The sequence below is a fragment of the Callionymus lyra genome, chromosome 1, assembly GCF_982586985.1.
Source record: "Callionymus lyra chromosome 1, fCalLyr1.hap1.1, whole genome shotgun sequence".
NCBI lineage: Eukaryota > Metazoa > Chordata > Actinopteri > Syngnathiformes > Callionymidae > Callionymus > Callionymus lyra.
Genome location: NC_141818.1, coordinates 19,627,229 through 19,652,279, shown reverse-complemented (window position 1 = coordinate 19,652,279; position 25,051 = coordinate 19,627,229). Strand labels below are relative to the sequence as shown.

General features: G+C 38.5%; 4 protein-coding genes across 5 annotated transcripts in view; 1 reads left to right on the top strand and 3 right to left on the bottom strand.

Annotated features, from left to right (window-relative positions):
• Positions 1-42: 42 nt before the first annotated feature.
• Positions 43-5,935, bottom strand: pptc7a (protein phosphatase targeting COQ7 a). Its single transcript, XM_087796481.1, has 6 exons — positions 5,507-5,935; positions 4,429-4,608; positions 3,529-3,727; positions 2,213-2,336; positions 1,856-1,985; positions 43-1,770 (listed from the first exon to the last, which is right to left on the bottom strand). The coding sequence occupies exons 1-6, from the start codon at positions 5,706-5,708 to the stop codon at positions 1,712-1,714; spliced, it is 894 nt and encodes a 297-aa protein (XP_087652607.1). The 5' UTR covers positions 5,709-5,935; the 3' UTR covers positions 43-1,711.
• An 896-nt stretch (positions 5,936-6,831) lies between these two features.
• Positions 6,832-11,132, bottom strand: LOC148088307 (serine/threonine-protein phosphatase PP1-gamma catalytic subunit A). The gene is made up of 7 exons (XM_087796471.1): positions 10,827-11,132; positions 10,464-10,595; positions 9,792-10,022; positions 8,999-9,103; positions 8,567-8,790; positions 7,600-7,734; positions 6,832-7,446 (listed from the first exon to the last, which is right to left on the bottom strand). Exons 1-7 carry the CDS (start codon positions 10,879-10,881, stop codon positions 7,357-7,359), a joined length of 972 nt encoding a protein of 323 aa, XP_087652597.1. The 5' UTR covers positions 10,882-11,132; the 3' UTR covers positions 6,832-7,356.
• A 1,628-nt stretch (positions 11,133-12,760) lies between these two features.
• myl2b (myosin, light chain 2b, regulatory, cardiac, slow) lies at positions 12,761-16,154 on the bottom strand. Its single transcript, XM_087796457.1, has 7 exons — positions 16,021-16,154; positions 14,287-14,376; positions 13,474-13,549; positions 13,281-13,385; positions 13,141-13,219; positions 13,017-13,065; positions 12,761-12,952 (listed from the first exon to the last, which is right to left on the bottom strand). Exons 1-7 carry the CDS (start codon positions 16,021-16,023, stop codon positions 12,848-12,850), a joined length of 507 nt encoding a protein of 168 aa, XP_087652583.1. The 5' UTR covers positions 16,024-16,154; the 3' UTR covers positions 12,761-12,847.
• A 5,499-nt stretch (positions 16,155-21,653) lies between these two features.
• Positions 21,654-25,051, top strand: part of cux2b (cut-like homeobox 2b) — a 97,149-nt gene continuing 93,751 nt past the window's right edge. For both annotated transcript variants that reach the window (XM_087796445.1, XM_087796437.1), the window contains exon 1: positions 21,654-21,825. In XM_087796445.1, the coding sequence (XP_087652571.1) occupies positions 21,763-21,825 (63 nt within the window). In that variant the 5' untranslated portion in view covers positions 21,654-21,762. The remainder of the gene's footprint in view (positions 21,826-25,051) is intronic.

The window sequence follows — 25,051 nt, the reverse complement described above, 5'->3', positions numbered from 1 at the left end:
GACTATGGCTATTGTATAGATACAGAAGCAAGTGAATCAGGATTATAAATAGCATCATCTTTATTTAAATATTGTCCAAAAATACAATGGGTCTGATGGACATTTTCAAAAGCTGTGGCTGTGTGCGCATGTGTAACAGATTATTTGGGGAAACTCTAAACGAGTGTGTGGCTGATCAAAGAAAAGGAGCAAAGATCATCCGGAAATAAGAAATGCTTCGTATATTAAGGCTGCTTGGATTGAACTTGATGATAAAAATCTAATTTCTGGGCCAACGCTGACAGAAATACAGGTGACACAGTATTATTTCAGACACAGATCACCCAGTGTTGTAAAATACATTTGTAACTGCAGCCTTCACAGCCAGATTAATATTTTGGAATGGCTTCTTTACACAATTGTCAGCTTCAGAGAGCATCACAAAATGCTGACTTCTTTAAGAAAATGCTTTTGCTTTAAGATGCTGTAAGACAGGAGGACATTGGGGGAAGATGCGTTTTGAATTACTCTTACTAGAACCGCCAGGTGGCCCACAGTTAAAGGGTAAACAGATTAGATTTGACAATATCTATATTGCCTGATGCAAGGCACATCATTGTTTTATTTTGAAAAATCCAAGCAATGTAATCCCAAAAACGAACCTGTAAAGCTGAAGCATGAAAGAACATTTTTGAGTCATGAAAACATCAAGAGGTGCAACTCTTCTTTTTTGACATCTAACCAGCTGAAACTAGAGATTTGAACAATCCTACAATACAAAAATACACATGGTCATGTGACCAAACCCCACCATTTTGAGCTTTATCAAATATGCTTTGCTTCTCTTGTGCGTTTAAGAATAAAAAGAGAAATTTAGCCCTGTGGATGTAGACATCTTGAGTGTTCAGGCGCACTAATTATACATTTCAGCTCACAGACACATTCACACAAGCCCCCACACACACATTAAAGGGAAGGAGGCTTCCTTGACACTGCACATATTATCAAATCCTGCTTCAGAAGTCAGTTTGTGAAAGCAGGCTGCTCTCCAAAGAGATAGAGGCAGCCGTCACTTATAGGATTTTATTCTACTCAGACTTGACTGTGGCTACATGGTCATCAAGTTCTCACATAACAGAAATGTATTATTTGTGTTTTGTTGCTCAATTGAAGTCTATTGTAAATGAAAATTATTCAATAATGGCTTCATTCCTACATGTGCACAACTGACAATGTTATGCATTGACAAAGTCTGCAGTTTTATTTGTCCAGACGAGTCCATGGTTACATGAACATATGTGAAAACAATGATGTGTAACTGTAGCCACAGTCAATGTTCACACGTTAGCTACTTCATGTTTTTAAACACATTCACTCTGCATACAAATATACTCTTCCGCAGCTTTGTCCAATGTGCTCTGTTTGCACATTGCAGCCCAGTTTGTCAGCACTGAAGGTGCCACTGTGCATTTCCCTTGTAGGCCAGCTCTGGCACCTGTGGGAGCTCAACATGTGCCTTGTAGAAAGAGCCCTATAACCAGTCTCTTCCTCCTGTCCATCGCAGCACTGATTATCCTCCATTTGAATCACAGTATGCCCAGATAGTATGAAGATCGTCACCTTCAAAGTACTATTGGGCAAGGATGACTTGAGGAGGGAAGGACAGGATCATCCTGGCCAGCAGGAATGAATGCAGTCCATCAACTGCTTCTGTCAGTGCATCGGGTCGGCTTTAGTCCGTGTATTCTGCCACGATAGACAGCAGCACAGTTATGTCGTCTGGCTTTCCTCCTAAACAGAATCATTAAGTCAAATTAGTAAATCTACATCTTACAAGAATCAAGAATCTTACGATCTTGTGTTCACGATTACTCACCTCTCACATTGAGTCCATTGTCACAGGCAAACTGTGCGAAAGGCGACATGTAGTTTGGGTCGTATGCCAGGTCATGAGCTTGTTCTGCAATGCTCTGTGCCGTCTGCTGGACGCTCTCATAGTTTGAGTTCTGAAGAAAAAAGACAAAGCCATTTAAATACTCGCCTTCTTATTTGGAATCCTTAGCGAGGTATGTTGCATTGAACCTCTTTCTAGCTCTGAGATATGTAGTTCAACTCTCACCAAGACGGACCACATTCAAAATGAGCTTCCTAATTCCATGTTTAGGACTAAAACATTCCACTCTGGATTAAAGACTGGATCATTGCACATTGCCGAGTGTGTGAATGTAATTACCTTGAGTTTCTTCAACTCTTGCAATATCATATAATCAGGCATGTTGTCAAACAGGCCATCAGTGGCAGTGAGGATGATGTCACCCAGCTGCACGTCAAAGGAGGAGCTGTCAGCTGCATCAGGGCTGCACACATAGAAAACAGAAGATTAGCTTCAAGTTGTATGGCATTCAGTTTCGTTATTTACCTTGATTCTGTTTACAGATACATTATTGAACCATTTTAAGAACAGACCTTCTAAATAATTGTCCATCCACCACAGTCATGGATGTCACAGAAAAAGCAGTAATCGAGGATGTGTCAGGTTCATGTCCGAGTGCACAGCTCCTTGGAAGGTATAATGATACTTTCCAGCCTGCAGACTTACAGAATCAAGTCGTTTTCTGCCAAAGTAATCCGTTCAGAGCAGCTTGCCCTCTTAGCAAAAGATTTAAGTTTGAACCAAGACCAACTGTTCAACAAAATATCCTCCGTAAACTGAATTCACCTTAAAAACAAGCAATATTTAATGTAATAAGTAGGTTATGATAAACCAACATAAATAACATGGTACATCTATTGTCCAAAGTAAAAGTGTCATCATTGTTATGACAATTATTTAATTTGTATAGTGTAACAGAAACACTAGAAGAGACACGCAAGAAGTAAAGTTATGTACCATGACTAGAATCCACTTGATTCATTCAGTCGGGTTTTAGGCACCAAAGCAAAAGCAAGACCGAAACAACCTTGGTGCAGAGTGTTGACCATAGACTGTTCAGTTTATTTGTCCGACACAAAAACATATTTAAATAAAGGGTAAATCAGGCATTAAATAACATGAAGAGTTTCCCCTCTAGACGAAGATTTAAAACTACATCAGTACCTAAAGCAAATTATCGGATACTCTAGATTCAATTAAAAGATTAATTTACCCACCGACAGGCAGACAGGCACAAGTGTAAAGGTGGATAAGTCTGCTAAGGCAGGATTGGTTAGAGACTTCCCTCAGCCAGCAGCCCACACAGACTTTGACCGGGTGTGAGGGAGAGCTTGGCCTTCTTCCAATTTCTGTCCTCACTGACGTATACTCTGTTCAGCTAGGCATTCTAAAGCCACCAGACACCTCAGCACGTGGACGCTGGCGTCTTTTTCCTTGTAGCAGGACATTGACAGAACTCTACTGCATGCAAAGTATTCAAAGTTCTGAATACAACATCAGGGAGCGGCTCAGTCATGAGTGCGTCCCATCCAGCCTTCTGCCTTCTCTTATGACGCAGCAAGATCCTCCACTAATGCTCACAGTTCCAGCTCACTTTTGATACCGTTTTGCCTCACCTGTCATTGAGGACAGCCCCCTCTGCCCCAGGGGGCGCTATGGACAGCTGAAATGGTGTGTTGAAGTAGTGCTGCTGCTCATCAGAGCGGTGAACAACTTCCCCTTCTCGAACTACAAGGAAGCCAGAGTCGCCGAGGTTTGCCGTGTGCAGCTGGTGACTGTGCCGGTCCAGCACCACGATACAGGCCGTGCTACTGCCTGTTAATGTATAAAGAAAACGCAAGATAAATGCATAGAAAGGTTAATCCAGTAATTAACATCTACAAACTATTATTTCATTCTTTGTCAAATAGGCCAAACTAGTTATTCAAAAAACACATCCTTCAACCCATTAGTCAAACCAGCAAACTTACAATTGCTACGCCTGGCATATGTTTTTACTGAAGTTTAGTGGGAAACATGAGACGGTGGAATAGAATAGACGTTTGTAGGCCACACCCTGCTGGTGACTCATTTAGTAAACCAAAAATATGCAGTCTGTGATCAACTTTGAAAACCCCTCACGCTCTGTGACTCACTTCTCTCTCGTGTGTAGCCAGTTCGCAATCACACACACACACACACACACACACACACACACAACTGGTCCAGATGAAGAGTACAATACTATGTTGTCCCTCTGCGACACAGTGGAAAACTACTGACATCCATGGACAAAGACATCAGACATTATGTCACAGATCCACACGTTCATGCTTGCTTTACATGTCCTGGAATGAAGCAAAGTTGGGTTGCTTCAAAGAGGAACAGGTTAGGACATTCCCGGGAGTTTTTGTCGGGATGTGGCTATGACTCACAATGTAAAAATCTCCATTAGACCAAAACAAACAGCTGTCTCCAGACCACAGATTTCTTTGATGCTCATCAGTGAATTTGAATTTGCAGTTTTCCCCACTCACCCAGCAGTGGCACTTTGTTCTGCAGCAGCTCATAATAGCCGCTGGTAAGGACTCCCACGGGGTTGCTGGGAACAAATCGACCTTCTTTTACCAGTCTCTCGCATGTCTTCATCAGTGTGCTTGAGAACTGTGATGGGTCCACACCATAGTCCCTCCAACCACCAACGCCATCTGCTACACCTGCATACAGTTGCAAATTGGTCATGAACAAAGAAGCAGCTGCAATATAGCATCCAATGTGTAATAAGATACTTTTTTTTTACAAATTACCTTGGCTAACCTGGATCATTTACAAGTAACCATTGTCAGAATTTGAAACATTATTACATAGTAGTACAAGATTTAGGCATAGTTTTTCTGTGATCTATCAAAGTCCACATTAGACAGAAAGTTGTGAGTGAAAGTATGATACATATGAATCACAGGTAGTGTTTCTTATTTCATTTTTTTCTTTCTATCTGGTCACTTTAAAATATATATATTTCTTTAAACTTGATCAAGAAGATGCATAAGACAAAGAACCATCTAATAGGGTTTAAAATATTTTGCAATTGGACTTTCATGCGTTGTCCACAAACAATTGGAATAATATACTAAAACATATCCATTGTTTTGAGATCGTTTAGCCAGGAAGTGTGTGTAGGGCTTGAAAACACAAGTGCAGTTGTTATTGTTAGGCTTTTTGTTTTTGACAGAATATATCGATTTTTTTTAAATTATTTGATACACCGTGAATTGTTCACACTGGATGCAACATGTTTAACTGCTGAGTACTATTAAGGAATTATTAAGGACTACTAAGTACTACTCTAAGAAGACTAAACGAAAATATGGCATTATATGTATAACAGGAAAACGTGTTTGTTATTTTGGTTGATGTGTGAACATTCTGTTGGCTTCACATATGTGTATATTGAATTTGAGTGAAATTGCAGTAATTGTTGTAGCATAAAAACAGTTCACGCAGGTGTGTTTTAAACACATTGTTCTGATCTTAAACCCAGCCATCGACGTCACAGTCGATCTCAAGCACGTTGTTTTCGTAGTTCCAGTGCAAACAAAAAAAGGCGCTTCTCACCCAAAACATCCGCATATCTGTGCCGGGCGATGAAGCACGCGTCGTCTCCATAACACATTCCTTTCTTCGGGAAACCTTTGCGGAAATCTTTCCCGAAGCCGCAGCTGGCCGTCACCAGGCTGTAGTCGCGGCTGTCGGTCTGAGAGAGTCCGCCGAGGACCGCTCTGGCTACCAGTCGACCGTAGGACAGCACGGACAACATCACCTACACACGCCGGTTCCGACCCTCAGACCCGGCGAGCCCGCAGTCCCGCTAGCTTAGCGTCGACGCCGAACATAGACAGAGTCCTTCCTTTGACCTTCGCGTTGAGCCGCGACCGAGGCGAATTTATGATGAAGTCTGGCGTCTCTCCCTCCAAAGGTTCCGTGTCCGCCAGCCGTCTGCTGTCATGACGCCAGCAGGGACGCAACACAACAGTATGTGGAGCAACAGCATCACAGCGCGGTCTTGTGACTGCTCTGACGTCACACTTTGTTACGCAAGCCGCGTATTCCTTTTATGGTGTTACAAGCCACATGGCTTCACAGGAATCGATGTATTTTGAAAGATTGATCACATATATATATATTCAGATATCAAGAAAAAACGGAAATTGATTGTTTTTGAAAAAACGATATTTAACGTTCATCTAGAGAAGTGTCTCCCCCTTGTGGGGCTGATAGTTACTTTTTGTTAAGACTTAAAAATTTGGAATGTGCATTCTGACCCGCTCAAGTAGAAGAACTCACATTTCTCCGATCCTTAAAACTCTTCACTGGCTTCCAGTTTCTTTCATGATCAACTTTACATTTTTGGTTCTTACTTTCAGATCTGTTCATGGTCAGGCTCCTCCTTACATCACTGATTTGATCCAGCCTTACACCCCAGCTCGGGCTCTTAGGTCTGTGGATCAGAATCTACTGATGGTTCCACGCACACGGTTCAGGACCAGAGGAGAGAAATCCTTCCAGGCTGTTGCTCCTAAGCTTTGGAACGATCTTCCTCTCGCTTTGCGCTTGATGGAGTCTACCGACTCCTTTAAGAAACATCTTAAGACGTTTTTATTTGTTCAGGCTTTTGTTTGATTTTCTGGAACTCCTGTTGTGTTCTCAGTTTTAAATTGATCTTTAAATTATATACTTTATTTAATATTGTTTTCATTTTTTAAGGGCTTTGTGACCCTGGTCTAGAAAGGCGCTATACAAATAAAAATTACTTACTTGAGTAAAAAGAGCTTAAATTAAGTACTCGGTAGAAAGCTATGAACAATTCTCACTATGTTTTGGTTAGAAGATACTTCTAAACATCACACTTCCACTTGAACAAAGAGATACGTACACGGTCGCCCCCCTAAAATACACAAGTTTATTAGAAAGTTTTAGACATTACAAGAGTGACTCTTTATCTCACACAGCATGAGCATTAATAAAAACGTGAAGTTGAACAGTGTGCCGGTGTTTCCGTGCACCGACAGCAAATAAGGTACACAAGTGGATCTTGTAACGTGTGTTTGTTAATATAGCCATATTTGACAGAAGAGATGATGAACGTCTAGGACACAAAGAAAACTTGAAAAACTTGTGCACAGCTTCAAACAAGGCAACCCTGTGCATTTGTAGCCTTATTGTTACACGTTTGTCCTGATTGAACAGTCATATGTGGCAAAGACTAGCTGAAAAATGGAGTGCAAAACACCTGAGGTTCTCGTGGTGACATATCGTTTTACCCCTGTGGACAACAACTAAATACATAATGCTTTCGTCAAAGAAGAGGGAGTGGATATACGTCTGTGTTGGCATGAAGGGCTTTCAACCCTCCTAAAAGCAAAAGTCGAAAGCAGTAAAAACGACTCTTAACAAGGTTGATTTCTTCATTTCTTTGCTTGTTTGGTCACCATATTGCGAGGTGGGGTCACTGGACGGCTGCCGTTGGGCTTCTTCTTCTCAGCTGGTTTCAGAATCTGAAATCAAAGTGGACATTTTTTCTCTTTTAGTAGAGATTCTTGATGTGCTTGTGTTGAAGCCACCGTAAGCTGCAGTGTTTTTATTTTTACCGAGCACAATAGGTTATAGTAGCATCGGTGAAATGTACCCCAAACCCATTAGTGGTTTACCTGAAAGGAGCACATGAGCGTCTCATCCACGCTCATCATCGCACCAGCGTTGTCAAACTCTCCGCAATAGTTTGGTGCAGAGAACAATGTCACCAGCTGTCGCTTAGCAAAGAACTCATAGCCATCCTCTACAACCTGCAAGAAGTCAAAAGAGTGATGTGGTCAACACAAATTTAACCAAACCAAAAATGTAACCAAATGTCTACTATTTACTTAAATGTGAATGAATCAATTTAAAATATATATTTTTTTATTTTTAGGGGAGTATCAGATCTTATGTCTATGCAAAGGTTAACTGGTGCAATAAGAACAGTTTTAATTAGTCCGAATGCCATTTGGTCCCGGTTTAATGAAGACATCTATTTTTTTGCGCAAAAAAGCAGGGTCAAAAATCTGAATCACTACAATGAGCATGCTAATGCTTCTAGAACATTTTCTATACATTTTATTGGTTATACTTTTTTTTTATGTAAAAAAAAGAATTTAAGATGGGGTCATGGTAGTTCAGCAGTTCTTGAATTTTGGATTAGATATTTCATATTTGGATCTTACAAAGTTAACATGAAGTACTGCTCAGCTGTACTGGTCTATATTTAAAGTCAGTTTGAACATAAAAACTCCTACTGAGCTCTGAAAGCAAGGGTGGCAGACCAGGAGCAGTTCAGCATGGAGATTCAAAGACCACATCAAAGACACATTAGAGGCAAATTAATGATTGAATACACAGAAAAGGGAAAGGCAAGAGACTGGAAAGCTAGGAAAGCTAACAGACCTCTAAATACTCATACTAATCATTGAATTCCTTTTTTTTTAAAATCACATTTTCACAACAATAATTAAGCAAATTATTCTGCTATTTTAGTGTTCTTATTGTTGTCTTATTACATCCATACAAATACAATATTTTATTTAACAAAACAGCTGTTTCGATTAGCAAAATCTCATTTGTAAAAAGACCTCAACTAACCTGATGAGCGCGACAGATGAGATCCAGGTCATGCTTGTGCAGGAACTTAGCCACCACTTCGGAGCCAAAAGTGAAGGACACCCCCCTGTCGTTCTCCCCCCACCCCATCACGTCTTTGTCCGGATCTGACCAGAGCAAATCGCACAGCAAACCCTGGTCAGGCACATCAGTGGGCCGCATGATGCGTCTGATCTGCTCCATGGACTGCAGGTCAGGAGACAACCCTGGACAGAATCACAGGAGAAAGCAAACAGATACTCGGGTGTCAGGGTCGATACTTAACACACACACGCCAGAACATCTCAATGACAAACAGTAGGGCTTACGTCAACAGTGGACCACACTGGGTGTCTAGTTACAAACCTTCTGTACAGCAGCTTTATAATAACAAGAAATGAATCTGTGTAGAATGTAAAGTGAGCAAGTATTTACCTCCATGACAGCAGAATATTTTCTCATCGACGATTGCGGCAATAGGGAGGCAGTTGAAACAATCTGTGAACGTCTTCCACAGTTTGATGTTGTACCGCCTTTTACCTGAAGCATAAAACAGTATTTTAATCGACCTGTAGCTGTTATAGCAGCTCTTCTATGCTGTTGTCTTTTGTATCGTAGTTTGCTCAAATCTAAAACCCATCATCTGACCCACACTTGATATCTACGTCTATCTAAATATATCAAAGTATAGATCAAGAAGAATAAAATTAAACACAAATAAAAGACAAGTAAGAAAACCAAATCAAATTGTTCTTTAATACAAAATATAAAAACTAAAAGAACGAGTATTTCAGCATAAAAAAATAATAATATTAATAAGGAACAAATCAAGAAGAACATGCTTTTTTTGTTTAAATTAATAGTAAAGAGTTCCCAGTGTGATTATTTATCCTCTTAACCTATCAAACTATGTTAAAGACTTTGAGTTTGAGGAGATGTCATTAAAGAAACAATAACAACTTAAAAGATTCAAAAAATAATTTCAAATACAAGGTCAACCATCAAATTCCTTCTTTGGTGATTACAAGGGTGGATGATGTTGGAGACATTTTATCCCATTGCATAATTGGGGATTTTGATGATCGTCTTCCTGATTTAGACATTTTTCCCCCCAATAAAACTTGATAAGTGACGCCTCAAGATCAAAGTCCTCAGTGTTGAAAGAGAATCCTTCAACAATCACTTAAAACATAAATGTTTTCTCGTTAAGATGTTAAAATGTACTTACACTCATCATAGAAACCATAAATTCTGTTGATAGAAGCACATTCATGGTTTCCCCTGAGCAAGAAGAAGTTCTCCGGGTATTTGATTTTGTAGGCCAGCAGGAGACAAATGGTTTCCAGAGACTGCTTCCCCCTGTCTACATAGTCTCCAAGAAACAGGTAGTTGCTCTCAGGAGGGAAGCCTCCGTACTCAAACAGCCTTAGCAGGTCGTAATACTGCCCATGAATGTCACCTGAGGATCAAGGGAAACATCCACATAAGCAATAACACAACAGATGAAATACTCCAAACAGATGATCTAGCAGAAACCAAATATTTGTGGAGATAGTTTGTCAACAGTGACATTACAAACTTAAATTCCTTCACCAGCATGGAGACAGTTTGTGCTGGACAAACTACAAGAACAGTATAAGTTATTTTAAAAATAGACAATCACATAACACCCTTGGCTATGGCAAATGCCCCAAGATAACATTAATCTGGTTATTTATCGTCATGCCCGATTCACATTTATAAATATTTTAAAATGTCTTTTAAACAAAAATTACTTCAACTATCATAGGAAAAAATGTTATTTTCTCTACCATCTTTATACTGGTGCTGGCATAATGTTCAACAATGGGTTGTGTGTTGGTGAAACTGTGAATACAGAGTGATAAAAGTGATCCATTACCGCAGATCTTGAGAGGGGCTTCAAGCTCCAGAAGGATAGGCTGACTGAGGAAGATCTCCCTGGACTTGAGACACAATCCTCGGATCTCGTTCTCCTGTAGCTGTACATTTTTCCCGGGCTTCGCTCCCCTCACTACACAGACACACACACACACACACAGAGATAAAATAAACAAACAGTCAAGACGTGTACACAGAAGTACATCTGGAGGTGAACAGCTTTTAAATCTAAAACGGGGATACTATTTACGTAACCAGATCATACATTTTTAAACGCATCACGAGTACGCACACATTGGCTGCATGCCTGCTTCAATGACATCGAAAATATTATATTTTGACGAAAAAAACAACAAGCTCTTGCCTTCCAGGAGCCGTTGAATGATACTGTCTATGTTGAGCTTGTCAACATCAGCCATTGCAGCGTTGAAGAAAGAAATGCGGTTCACGAGAGAAAGCTAGCCGATGCTAGCGCCGCCGATGTCCCCGATAATGATGAAGATGAAGACCCTGGTTCCGTTCTTCGACAACCTAAAAGCTACTTGGAAAACCGGGTTTCTAAAAATACTACATCGATGGTTGGCAAAAGTTAAACTATAATGTATAATTAAAAAAAACAACGGCCCGCCGACAAGTCGCGAGGACGTCTGTTATTTTTCTGCCGCACCTTCAAGGAGGCTACTGCTGACGGCGCTGCGCTCGCTGCTGCCCCACAGTGGACTGGAAGCGCAGCAGCACTGCAGCTAGTATTTTTGACAGACTGTTTCACAGTAAAGGTCACATTCTTTGTCAATTGAAAAAGTAACACTACGTTGCAACTTTTCACAACAGTGGTAGAAAATATTTTATGATTATGATAAATAACCCTTTTTCAAGTTAATTCTCATGGTTTACTTCCCAGTGACATACACCATAATTGCAGCAGAGGGACAGTTGCAGGTATATTTCATAAAATTATTCAGATACATTGGTTGTATAATATACCTTAATACTGGGCAGGGTGGATTTAGATTAGTTAGGAGCCTTTAAGGAGGAGTGGGAGTACATTTTAATTTATGTTTTGTTTGATAAAGAAAACCAAAACCAAATGGATAAACACTTTTTTGGTTTAATTTTCTTATTTTGTATTTATCTTATTACTGTTCTTCCACCAAAAAAAAAAAAAATCGAATGTAGTGTTTACAACACAACTAAAATTATCTGATTCTGATTATTGTATTTTATTCTGGACCGATTGTTTCTGTAGGACCATTTTATTTTTATTATTATTATTTCTAACATTAGAAATAAATGTTATATAAAAATAAATATTATATATATATATTTTCACAAATATATATGGTATATATACAATTCATCTGTAGAAAAGATTGCTGGACTTTCCAAAGCTTGTTAGAAGAAAAGTGTTTTGTTACACTTTTTTATTCAACCACGCCCTGACCCGTAAAAGTCCTGACGGATCTCTTATTCCAAAGTCAATAATAGTCTTGCTCATGTTCCAAAGTTATTATTAGCCATGGCGGGTGAGCATTTGAGAAATGAAACGCTAGCAATCCCTTGTTTTGCTCTGTTTTTGAATCCATGCAGCTTTTGTTACATTTTAATGCCTCTCATCAGATTGTTACTGCTTTTTAAAAGCCCCAATACAGACCATAGATGAAAGATGTCCAAGAAATCGATTTTGTTTCCCATTGGAGAGACAAAGAGCAAGTCGGCTCAAATGCTGCTTATCACCCGGTTGGGATTTTGATTTGACCCATCAGAGCCTGCAGCAGACCACAATGTGATACGAAGACTTTTAATGTGCATAATTGTCTAGCATCTGAAATGTGTTTGTTTTATCCATGTTTACATGGGTTCTTATTAACACATAATAGATTTACTCCATAGTTATGTAAGGCTGAACAAAACCCATGTCCATGTTTTTTATCATAAAAACAATTAAAAGTTAGACAATGTTTCCATTTATAAAAAGGTACTATTTTAAGAGGATATTCACTTTGAAACATGGAGCATTTACATCTAGAATAACACAAGAAAAAAACACTTTCTCAATGTGTAAGTGTAAGCGGAGGAAGTTTTCTTCCCCTGAATTAGGTTAATGTTTGTGTGAAAAATCATTTAATGTCCAAAAATCATTATTTAAGCAAAAACAAAGTAGCATCAATACAACATTTTTTCGAACACACCCAAAATTACTTTGATATTTGTAGACGTTAATTGAAAGGTATATAAGTATATATTTTAAAAAGCAGGAATTTGTAGACCATATGCCTAATATCAATCATGAATCAATCATTGATCTTTCCAGTTTGATTCTTTATTTAATCAACAGCCTCAAAACTTATTTATTGGACAGTATTACTCCTTGTATGTTCCAAAAATCTACTCCTGATCTTTCTCCTCGCCGTGTGTGATGATGTAGACCAGGTTCTTGTAGTCCAGGTTTCCGGCCACATCAGGAGGGAATGCTGTAAACATCTGGTGCATCTACAGAAACAGATCAAACCTCAGTTAAAATGATATTTTCAATACTCACCAGTGTCAGTCTGACCTCCTCCGCGGAGAACCGGTCTGCTTGGGTGGTCATTATATCAGTCACACTGTGAAGAGAAGCCGTGATGGGCATAAGACACAGTCAATCATCATCTATATTGCACTGCTCTGTCATCGCTCACAAGTCTTTCTTCAGTGTCCCCTTTCCCTGAGGGTCGAAGACTTTGAAAGCGTTGAGGATGGTCTCCTCTGGGTCAGCACCTGGGTATAGACAGTGACATCAACTCAATGTGAATACATATCTAAAAATAACAGACTCTACCTTTTAATTTCTCTCCAAACATGGTGAGGAACACAGTGAAATTTATCGGCCCTGGAGCCTCTTTTAGCATCTGATCGATCTCTTCCTGCTTGACATTTAACCGACCTGTTGAAGAGAGCAACACACATGCTTGACAAATTGCCATTATTGTCAAGAAAACTTCAAGTGCTAATAAAAGTGGTAATACTTTTACCTAAAGCAGCAAATGTGTCTCGCAGGTCGTTCTGGTCAATGAAACCATCTCTATTCTGGTCCATGATGGTGAAAGCCTGCAGATGGTGGACATTATTGTCTAGTTTAAACCACAAATCTAATGTTCGAGGTTACATCTAGATGTCCTTCATCATAAAGTTGCGTCTCATACGGACCCAAGTGGCAAATCTGGCCTGACAAGTCATTTTCTCTGGCCCGGAAGTGCTTTAATCCCCGGTTCAACAGTAGCTTGACTTTGAGAAATTCACCATTAATGTTATAATAATAGACAAGAGGAAATTTGTTAAAATGGAATCAATGTTCGCCCTTTAAGGAAAAAAAAACGTTTTTCTTGTTAAATTCTTAAATTTTAATTTAATGCTGAAAAAAGCGGTGGCGAAACTGACAAAGGTCATTCGGAATCTGTAATTTCATGTAATCTGTATATTTCATAAATTCATGATCAAGTTCGACCCCCTTGAGCCCCCATTATCTACTGTCCATGTGTTACATCTCCGATTATTCCGTTGAACAGACGTAATGATCATAAATGTGTAACTATAAAGACTCTCAACAAGTGAATCTTTTTTAAAGGACAATGTGCAGTTACATTTAAAAGATGCACTTGAGAGTCTTTATAGTTACACATTTATGATCAATAAACTAAACTGAACTGAAGTCTCTTTTGAAAAGAGATAGTCTGTGGTTGTGGGTCTTTCAAGAAGTAATACAACAACATGTCTCTCCTTGGTCACCTCTGCTTCCTTTTTTTGTTGTCTTTGGTTCAACTTTAATAATGTGTTTGCTTCCTCACCTCTTTAAATTCCTGGATCTGGGCCTGTTCAAACATGGAGAAGACATTGGAGTTGGCTCCCTCTGCTCTCCGCTTCGCTCTCTTGGGTGCCTGCAGGTTTGGAGGAGACAGTCGAGATGATGCTGGATGAAGTCAACACTCATCTTTCATCATCAGATACTGAGTTGTGACGGTACTTTAGTCAATGATCAGCAAACTGAGGCATTCATATTAGGCGCTGTGCAATTCATTAGGGGGATTGATAACGCTGAAACTGTTAGTTGTCATGTAAATATTTACTCTAGAGTGCAAATTTGCGAGAATGCGGGCTAAGCCCGAGGCAGGGAGTGGTCGCACTGTCTGCACTCCCCGAGTGGCAGGATCACACGGGGGATTACTCTATAGGGCCCGGGTGATGGCAGGATGGTACACTGAGCTCTGTTTGATCAGCAATCCCTCGGAGGCGAGGATTATGTCGAGCTATTTACACATGTGCCAAGGAACTGTGAAGTGTACGGGGATGCTGCGCGGTGACATCATGTAGCCTGGAGTCAGGGGTCTTTCGACAGCTGCTGTCTGACTCTTGTTGTGGATTAGCTGCAGAGCAGTTGGACATATTTCTCGTGTAGGGGACCTCTGGCGCTCAGCTTCATTCAATGCTTAATTTTGTTTAAGAGGATTCATGCCACTAAACAGGGAGGAGGCAGCATTTGGGTCACAGAGAATATTCAATCCAAACATTTGTCCTGCACCTGTTGCTGTGCTTTATTTATGTTTTGCTCCTGCATTTATCTTCCAAATCTGACTGAATAATCTACTGGATTATTCTCATGCACAGTGCGATGCTAAATTCATCTAGGTACACCATAGATCTAACTTGGGCAGCCTGGGGGCCACATTTGGCCCTTTGCCTGCATCTATGTGTATGTATGTATTGTGTCATCTTGTTCTTCCTCTTTATGTTCTTCTTATTTTATTTTTTATGTATTATTTTTTATTGTTTATGAAAAATTGCTGGTTATTGGTAAAAAACAATTTCCCAAAGGAGACCTCCTGAGGGATCAATAAAGTTTTACCTTACCTTACCTTACCTTACCTTATGTGGCCCCCATGAAGTCAAAGTAAAAGAACAAAAGTCATTATAAAAAGTTTCCTCTTGCATCCAATCAACATTCTTTTTATATTTTTATTTCTATGTGTCTGTATTTGTTTCCCCACAGATGTGAGTTACATAAAATGATCCTTGATTAGTGTTTTTCTTTGAGCTTGACGTTCCCTCGCATCAGTTTTAAAAGGTGGCACCATGTATTGACGAAAGATAATTACCAACATGTATTTTCTATACAGCTGTTACAATTGAATTGAATTAGCTTCTAGGATATTATCAAGTCATGCTAAAAGCATTTTGTATGTAGTTCTGAGATGATAAAAAAGAGAACACTTTATACATATTTTAACCATTTATCAGAATCAGAAAACGTTTACTGTCAGTGTTGTAAACACAACAAAATATTTAAAAAAAAATGATAATAATATTTGCACAGGCCCTTTCAAATCTGTGAAACAAACAACAACTTCTAATTCATTCAATTGAAACCATCACTTCTTCCCCAACTGAACTGCATATCACCTGTCTGAACAAATTAGTTCTAGTATTTTGCTGTTTCAATAATATTAAGAAAATCAATTTTCAACCCAACACACACAGTTTATAATCATTAGCGTAAAATAATTGCAGCATCTATTCGTACTCACCATGCTTGAGCAGTTTCTGGATGATACCAAACTGTATCTCCGCCAGGCTCTGCAACATGCGCTAGATATACCAACCCGCTCCCCTCGGTAAAGCCGAACTCTTACGCTCTATAAATACCTCATACCTTCTATAGGCAGGGAACCAGGTAACCATGTGGAGCCCTCCATTGTTCAATCTGCCTGAGATTTAGGGATAATAGCCCAACATGCATACCCCATTACTATGACCCAGGAATAACAAGGACACATAGTTTGGGCTCAGGCGGGACAGTTGGGGCTCTGATTGACGGATGCAGTTGATGGGATCCATCGGCCAGCTGTCCAGTTAGAGCCCCATTGAGTGATAGTGGGAGATGTTTATTAGCCTTATCACGCTCAATCAGAGCGTATCATCAACACAATACAATGCTGTGGAAACTCTGAAGGATTAATCTGAACCCAACGGATACAAATAAGGTTCTCTTCCTGTGATGTGTGTCTGTGTGTTTTCAAGATGAAGCTGTGAATAGTTCATTCAGAATTTAGTTCAGAACAAACAAAGAGTTATTTTCATTGACAGTTTACGGCTTATGAAGACTAGTCCAGGTAGAATGAACAAAAGGCGGGGACAACCTGGAAATATTTCCCAGTGGATCAAGTGTGAATTATAGACAGGCAACCACTCTCACGCACAGAAGGTCCTCGATTCACCTCTGCTTGTTTTTGGACCGAGAGACGAACTAGGATGTTCCAGAAACACTATTTGAGATCATCGCAACAAAACAATTTAGTCTTAAGTTTGAGTCAAACTATTAAGATAGATTGATACTTTATTGATTTGCATATGTTTGTATACTCTCAGTATAACGTACACAAGTACATAAGAAATGCTTTATAAAGTGAAATGCTATAATGCCAATTACATATTTATTTAGTTGTTTTATTTCTTATTTGCTCTGTTAGGGGGTGAGCTTTTTGTTGGTAGGTTCGTCTTTCTGTCTGTGAGTGATGGTTGATAACGGGACAAGGAACAGTTGATTCCATTTTGGTGGTGTTCTGTGCTTTCTTTTTAACTACGTAGGTTTTCCATGATTTTTTATTTACTAGTATGGCTTCAATGCACTGCCGTTGGTAAGAACTACGGAAGCCCTGAGGGGTAAAAACTGACGAACTTGACTTCAAAAAACACAGATTACAATCGAATCACAAATTAGTCAAACATTCATGTGACTATAGTGACAAAATCTGTTTATTTAACATTTTTTAAAGACAATAATTAGAGACAAATGGGCTCACATTTTGAATTTGTTTCCTGAGAACTAATACTAGTCTTTCATTTGGAATTTGTTTTTTTCCTTTTGATTGTCTGCTGTGTTTTTATGAGGACAAGAGAGATGAGCCTGTTGGCAGATGTGCTCGAAAGTGTTTTTTTCTTCATTGATACTTCTAATAATAATTAAAAAAAAGCTTTTTTGACAAACTAAATCACATACACATATCTATGGTAAAATATTTATGCCACTAGATGAACAGTACAAGCTAAGTTAGTATTTAACAGAAGAAGCCAATAAGTGGAGTGAGACGGAAGCTGCAACAAGCCAGGCTGTACAAAGTGCTTCCTATAAGTTTGCATGAGAACATATTTCCTCAATATATTTTATTTCCTATTACAAATGGAGAAACAATTTTTACACACTGAGTAGAATCTCTTTACATATTCAATGTATTGTTTTTGGACCGAGGACAGTTTCATTTTAAAATAAATTCAACTTAATGTCAATCCCCACTGTTACTTATATTTGTCATTTGCATGTTATATTGAGTTTTAAAAAGAGGCAGATATTTTATATTAATGCAATTTATCTATGTTTTTCCAAGAATAATTAATACTTTGTATTCTTTTTTCTCAACATTTTCAGTGTAATTTGTGCACATGGTTGGTAGATCTTCTCTGTAAGGACGTTGTGACAATAGCACGGATATTTTTTTTTCCTCATCCAGAAGATAAAGAAATAAAAAGACAAGACTTAAGTAAAGGGAGCCTAAAATATAACCATGTCTTGTAAACAAAAATCAATACGAGACTGATTGATTTGTCCACCAAATCCACTAGGTGGTGGTAAACAACCACTGCAGAGCCAGACACCGAACACACAAATGATTCTTCCAAATGTTGCCTTCTTAAAGTGTAGCTTTTTGACATCCTCATGAGGTATTTAATTATAATGATATGACTACTCTTAACTTCATAAATCTTGCATGAAAATATAACATTTATTTAAGAATATTATAATAAACCCTCATAAATCTACCTATTTAGAACAGTAGGGAGAACAAAAAAATCATTAGATTCTTGAGCTATACAATGGAAGGAAAGATATGATTGGACCTGCAAGACAATGTTTTCTGCTATTCATGTTCGATAATATATCGATCTGGAAAAAGGATATTGGTCTTGTTGACAATGCGCCTTTTTATAATATCATGAAGAAATACATTTATAAACAAGCTGCCTGGAACTTGTTAAAATGTTTCAAAGCTAATAGTGAAGTTATTGACTTGTTTCTATCATTGGTTTGATTCTTTGTTAATCTGATTAACACGTTTGTTCATAGGAGGAATGTCGAAAAAGTGTGTGATTTAAAAAAACCCTGTAAATTCTTCATGTGAGTGGAGGAGGAGGGTTTTAGGTTCAACCTCCTCTTTATCTAAAGATCAAGCCTTATTTCAAACAATTAAAACATAAATGATGAATATGGACTGTAAAGTTAATGAAAGTTTTTGTTGGTGATGAGGGACTCTATATATTTATCACGTTTTTCTATGTATTCAGACAATAGAATACATTCAATATAATTTTCAAGTTTCTTGAGAAAAACAATTCTGTGTGACCTAATATTAATTAGCATTTGCATTTAGAAATGTATTTAACCAAGAGTTTCAAGTGTGAAAAACACATATAAACAATGTTAATAAATAGCTTTTACTATAAGAGGAAGCAAGTCATTTGACAGAACTTATAGGACGATAACACATGTATAAATTATGTATACTTTTTTACAAATGTATACATTATATATATACTGTATATAGAAATATATTTTGAACTTCCTAAAACCCCCCCTCGATATTAGTTGATTTGTATATTTGATTGAAAGCACTAAAGCATATGTATCAATGTAATGTTTTATTTTTAAGACACACATTTGAAACACCATGACAACTTTCCAGGCACAGTGTCATTTAGAAAAGCTACTATCATTGTCAGAGATAGTTAAATGTGTTGAGCCGACACTATCAGCGTTGGCTCACAATAAACGTGATAAAAAAATGCTAATCCAGCAACTTATCAGGAAAGATTGTCTTGCGTTGCAAAAATTGTTCTCAGTCTCATTTCCAGAATCAACCAATCTTTCAGTTGCCTTTTACTGTTCTTCACGTGAATTATGGACTTTATATACACAATACCATAAAGACTACCATCACAATCATTACCACCGGCTCATTCATCCCCCCACCTTTTCAGAAGGACCAATACTAAATACTTATTAAAGTTTGTTTATTCTGACTGGGATTGTCTGTCTTTGTGCGCAATGTTGCTTTGAACAGAAAGTATATCAGTTTGGATACCTTTGCTTTACGTTTATTTATGTGTTAGAAAATGTGCATGTTTTTTAATGCTTTGCATATATTTATTGATTATACCTCAAAATGTTTTATCGTAATGAATAAAACAACGTGTTTGTACTTATTAAGAAAATGGTGATTTAATATACGAGTACTGCTGGAATAACACAAAGCTGCAGTTTTAAGATATACATACACAAAGTATACTGTATGTGTGTTTGGTTTTTATATATATATTAAACGACTAATATGATGTGTCAATAAAGTTTATCTATCTATCTAATTATCTTACTTAAATACACCCCTTGTGTTTTTTAGTCACAAAAAGTCAGAAGGACATTATTAACAAGAGATCAAGTGATGAGTCACTACCCGTTATGTTCACTGTGTAGTTAAAAAAAACATCCAGACACTAAAGTAAATTCTTGAGTCACATTAGGTTTTTTTTTTAAATTATACATTACACATCACAGTGTCAGTTCCATCATCTGTTGTAGTCATTGCTTTAAAATACTTCACTTTTCCCATTAAAAAAATTAATCCAATATGAAAAAAAATGAAAAGAAGTTTAAATTTCCCCCCTAGGCTGTTTGTCAGTAGCATATATATCATAAGCCCCTAAGGTTCTAGCGTTCTGACTCAGTGACACTGATTTTCATGTGACACAGAAGCCAGCAGCGACTGAGCACGGCAAGGACTCCGTACGTGACTAGAAGCTAAAGCGAGGTGACAAGCGCTGGCTTTTATGGGCGACTCCACTTGATGATAATTGGTTAATTAATGGAGGAAAACACAGCATTTGCTCCTTTTGCTCACAAGAGTTTCCTCTATCTGTGGGAAGTCAGCAGGGGGAGCACCTGGACACAGTGTTGCAGACGAGTGTGCCCCAAATGACCACCAGAAGGAGTTATTTTAAGCTCTTGAAAGGACCATCATGTTTGATGAGCTGTTATTCATAAGTGTTTGTTGGTGAGAACATTTATCATCGTTTCAATTGCTTGCATTGCATCTGACACGAATGTAATCATGACAAAAAGTAACAATGAATGAAAAAGTAATACAAATATGTACATGTGGATATTCCTTTGGTATTTATTAACTTAAGACTTGCATACATAAAAACAAAAAATTTCATGTGACACTGATTTTAAAAAATAATTTCGAAGGGTTTATAAGAGTAGCAGGGATGTGGTTACAGCCAATCATGATAAAGTGTTAACGCTTGAAAACCTTTATTTCCTTAAAAGATGCTGCTATTGTAAAACCCCTTACCTGGAACCAGATGAGCCCAAAGCCTCGAAACAAACAAACAAACAAGTCCATAATTGTATTTTTTAATTACATGTTTCACCAGTGCTGTGTGAAGTAATATACTACCTATACTGTATCCTATATCCAGAATAACTAGTAAATAATGTTAATAACTAATGCATATTGAAGAAGATAAATGTTTGATAGCTTAAGTCAAAATTAATTAATCATAGTATAGTTAGATAATTATAAATATAGATAGTTTATTGTGAATACTATTTAATAAACAAATAATACAAGAGAGACAGAAAAACACACAAATACGTCATATCATTAATGTAAACTTAGCCTTCTTACATAAAATGAAAACTTGTAAACATCCAAATTCACATGGTTATTTATTATATTTTATTCTAATTAGAATATATAGTCTGCTAACATGCGTATTTGTTAATAAAAGGTATATTTATGTTTATTCATATACTCACAATTAAATGAGTATATGAATAAACTTGGCTTAATTCCCTAAACTGATCTTCTCTTCACCTACCATCCGTTTTCAGACACTATCGATCACTCTTTACGTTAGTATCGATAACTTTGCCAAGACAAGATCAAGTGCAATCTCGTCGTTAATGTTGTTTACTTCGGAATCTTTTGCAGCAAATCACCAAAAAAAAAAAAAAAACACCTTTATTTTGTTGCATTTGATTGGACTTGAAACATTGTGGTTCGACTCCATCGATCTGGGACGACTCGTAAGATAATAAGTGTGACTTTTTTTTTTCTCTCCAAAAGTAGGAGCAGTGGTGGTCTAACGTGGGGGAATCCAGCCCACATATTTATTGCAGCCGCTGAAAAAAAATCTCCTCAATATCCCCCAAGATGGCCGCCGATGTAGGATCGATGTTTCAATATTGGAAGAAATTTGATCTACGGCGGCTCCAGGTTAGTGCTTTCTTCACCTTTCTCTGCTTATTCCTGCAGCGCTTCTCCTCGCCGCGACTCTCCCGTGTCTGTCGCGGGGTTTTAGGGAAGGTTTGGAGGCGAGAGTTGTGTGTTTGTATGGATAGTTATTAGAAATTGATCGGTGTTCTTGCCTTTGTTCGGTTCAATCATTGATCAGCGCCGGAGCAGCCCCTGGTAGCCGATCTGGGATCAGCACCGCGGACAGCACTGCTCTTTTATACGCTTTTTACTCCTTTTTTCGCACTCTTTTTTCCAGCCGACACTTTCTCACACAGTCGCTTAACATGTGCGGAAACTTTTGCAGCTCCGTCCGTGGACGTTAGACCGTAACTTTTTCTCCATCTTTCCCTCGGTTTTTGTTGTCGACGGACCTTCCGCCTCCGCCGCCGCATCTGTCGCTAATTCCTGCTATTTAACATTTTTTTTAATCTTGGTTCCCGGAAGTCTGTTTTAAGTTTTTAACCGTAAAGTTGAGGCATGTCGTTCGGACATGTAGGGGGCATGTTTTCTGTTTTTATACCCGAATACTGAGCCCACCGAGGTGACCGAACACACCGCCGGGTACAAGACTTAAAAGCGGGCGACAGCAGGTGAGCACTTTTGAATCATGTTTTTTCCCTAAATATCAGTATAAATACCTAAATATAAGTTGAATATGTAAACCGTAATAGTGTCGGGGTGTATTCGAGGATGTATGGGGGTGATGTTAGGGGGACGCTAATGGCTGTTTCCAGCCAGCGTCCAGCCCTCCTCTCCCTCCTCCTCACGCCGACTCTCTGCTCTCGTGAAGCCGCAGAGCGCTGCTCCTCGGCGGGGGCAGTGTCGTTGTGTTCCCCGCTAATGTGGATCAACCCTCGGCCGGCACGAGAGCACCGTCCGTGCCTCTTTGACGGATGTCCACGAGCATGAGAAATGACAACTGTGCGGGTCCATCGAGAAGATAGCCTGCCGAGGAGGGGAAATGAGATCCGCTGGCTCTCGTTTTTTTGTCAGCTCGCAGCCGCTGGACCTCGATGGTTTCCCGGGCTTGGTGAACGAGGGCCAAAGGGACTATTGTCGCTATTCTTAACCTTCGCTACCACCTTCTTGTTCCCCGCAACATATCGAGACTCTCTGGCTTCAGCAGCCTTGGTGCTAAATGTGAAGTGCCCCTGAAGGATGCCCAGGCTATTATCTGGAGTCATGAGCAGTGATGTGTCAGAGGGTCATATAATAGGAAACAGGCTCCAGGCTCAAGTGCTTCTCATAAGGTACAAAGCCACTTACATAAAAAACATAAAATTCATGCTTCTGTTCCCTTGAATGACCTTATGCTCATGTAAAATGCATCATTTTGGCACCACATGCAATGGAGCGGTTCCCCTACAGCACTGCAGAGGGGCTATTGTTAGATGGAAACTAATGTCCCAAACATGTCAGAAAGTTATGTAAAAGTTGTAGCAGCAACTTGAAAAATGAACATTGATAATAAAAAAAAGAAGTAGCTTTTGCTTTTGGAGAACAAATAAATCTTCTGATAAAGTATTTTTATCCACTCTAAAGTAGTACCTGTTCTTATAGTTGGTGAATGTATGCAGCTGCTAACAACCCAATTACACTCAGGAAAAGTTGTTAGAAGGTAAATGAAGCGTAATCTTGTCTTATCCTATTATAGAAATAATTACAGTGTATTGATTTCGACGTGCAGCCAAGGTGCTAAGTTTGTTTTGATGGAGATATTTTTGTTTTTTTTCCCGGTTGCTTTGGAGCTTGTCTAACTGCTTGCAATTAAAGTGCAACCCTTTTTACTGCTCCGTGTTAAAAACTGCCATTGTAGCTATATGTTTTCAAAAGTACAGCATCCAATACTAATGTTATTCATTATTTTGTATGTATTTATAGAGATAAATATGTTGTGATTATGCAGCAGAAAACAAATAAACACCATTATATCTTTAAGTTATCGAACAGTAAATGTCGTGTGTTATTAAAACATAGCCACTTATTGTGTAAAATAACTTTTCATAAATGTCAAGTGTTCTGCCAAGCAGCTACTTCATTTTTCTGAGCAAGTTATGATCATAGTCATTTCAGCCTCCCATTTTAAATAAGATTAACATATTTTTTACTGACATAAATGCTGACCTACCTAGACACGCTCAGTTAAACATCAATTTGACTGCTTCATATCACACTGAAGTTGGTATTTATTAAGTCGGACCGTTTACTCTTAAGTAGTCTTTCACGGCGGTGTAAAAGCACTTTTCACTTCATGATATTAAGATTTGAAGATCATTTGGGGACGTGTCATTTAGTTAACTTACTATTAAATTGTGCCAAGTAGTGCTGTAAATAATCGTTTAATCCTCCTTAATCATAATTAATGATATGATTCATTTGCACAATTATTATTTTAACAAGTTGATTTCAGAAAATACAAAAAAATAACTTTGTGTCAGCTGTACATATAGATTGTAGCGCATGATACTTCCAGCATTACCTTATTATACTTGTGTGTCTAACAGCTTGAAATGCATTCATGAGCACTTCTGCCATTGTCACAAACTATTGGTTCATCGGCCAAATTCAGGTTGCAATGTAAAATAATTACTACTATAAAACAATTAAACGTATCCAAAGTGTTTTATTGCAAAAACGTGTATGTTAGCAGGAAACCTCACCAAAGCAAAATAGCTTTCTTCCTGTTTCTTTTTGCTGATGTCCTATTTTAATATTTCAAAGTTCATTCTAATGCGCTTTTGTGAACTAAGTTTATCAGTAGTGGCCACCACCACTGACAAATTTGTTGTTGTCTTCGGTATATATTCTTGTTTGTGGGCTTTCGACGTGTAAAAATAATCATGCAAACCCTTGTTATTATCTTTGTTCATCTGTTTTTCATTAGAGCTTTAGTGTTCCATATGTCACAGAGGGTGTAAACTGAGTGTGCAGATTTTTGTGTTTATAGGGTAGATTTGTTGCCTCTGTGTTGTCCAGGATGAATAATTCACCTGCAGGCTCATGAAAAGAGGGCAGGGGAAGTGTAAAGCGCTGAGGTGGGGTGACCTTGGTTCCTGCTGGCTGCAGGTCACCCGGCCGTTGCTGTGGTAATAATTCACACCAGCCAGATGGCATTTCCGTGGGCGAGCATGAAAAGGACGGGTCAGGGTCTGTCCTGCCGGGCCCAAATCGACTTTGGGCCAATACGGTATCTGGAGAGATAGTG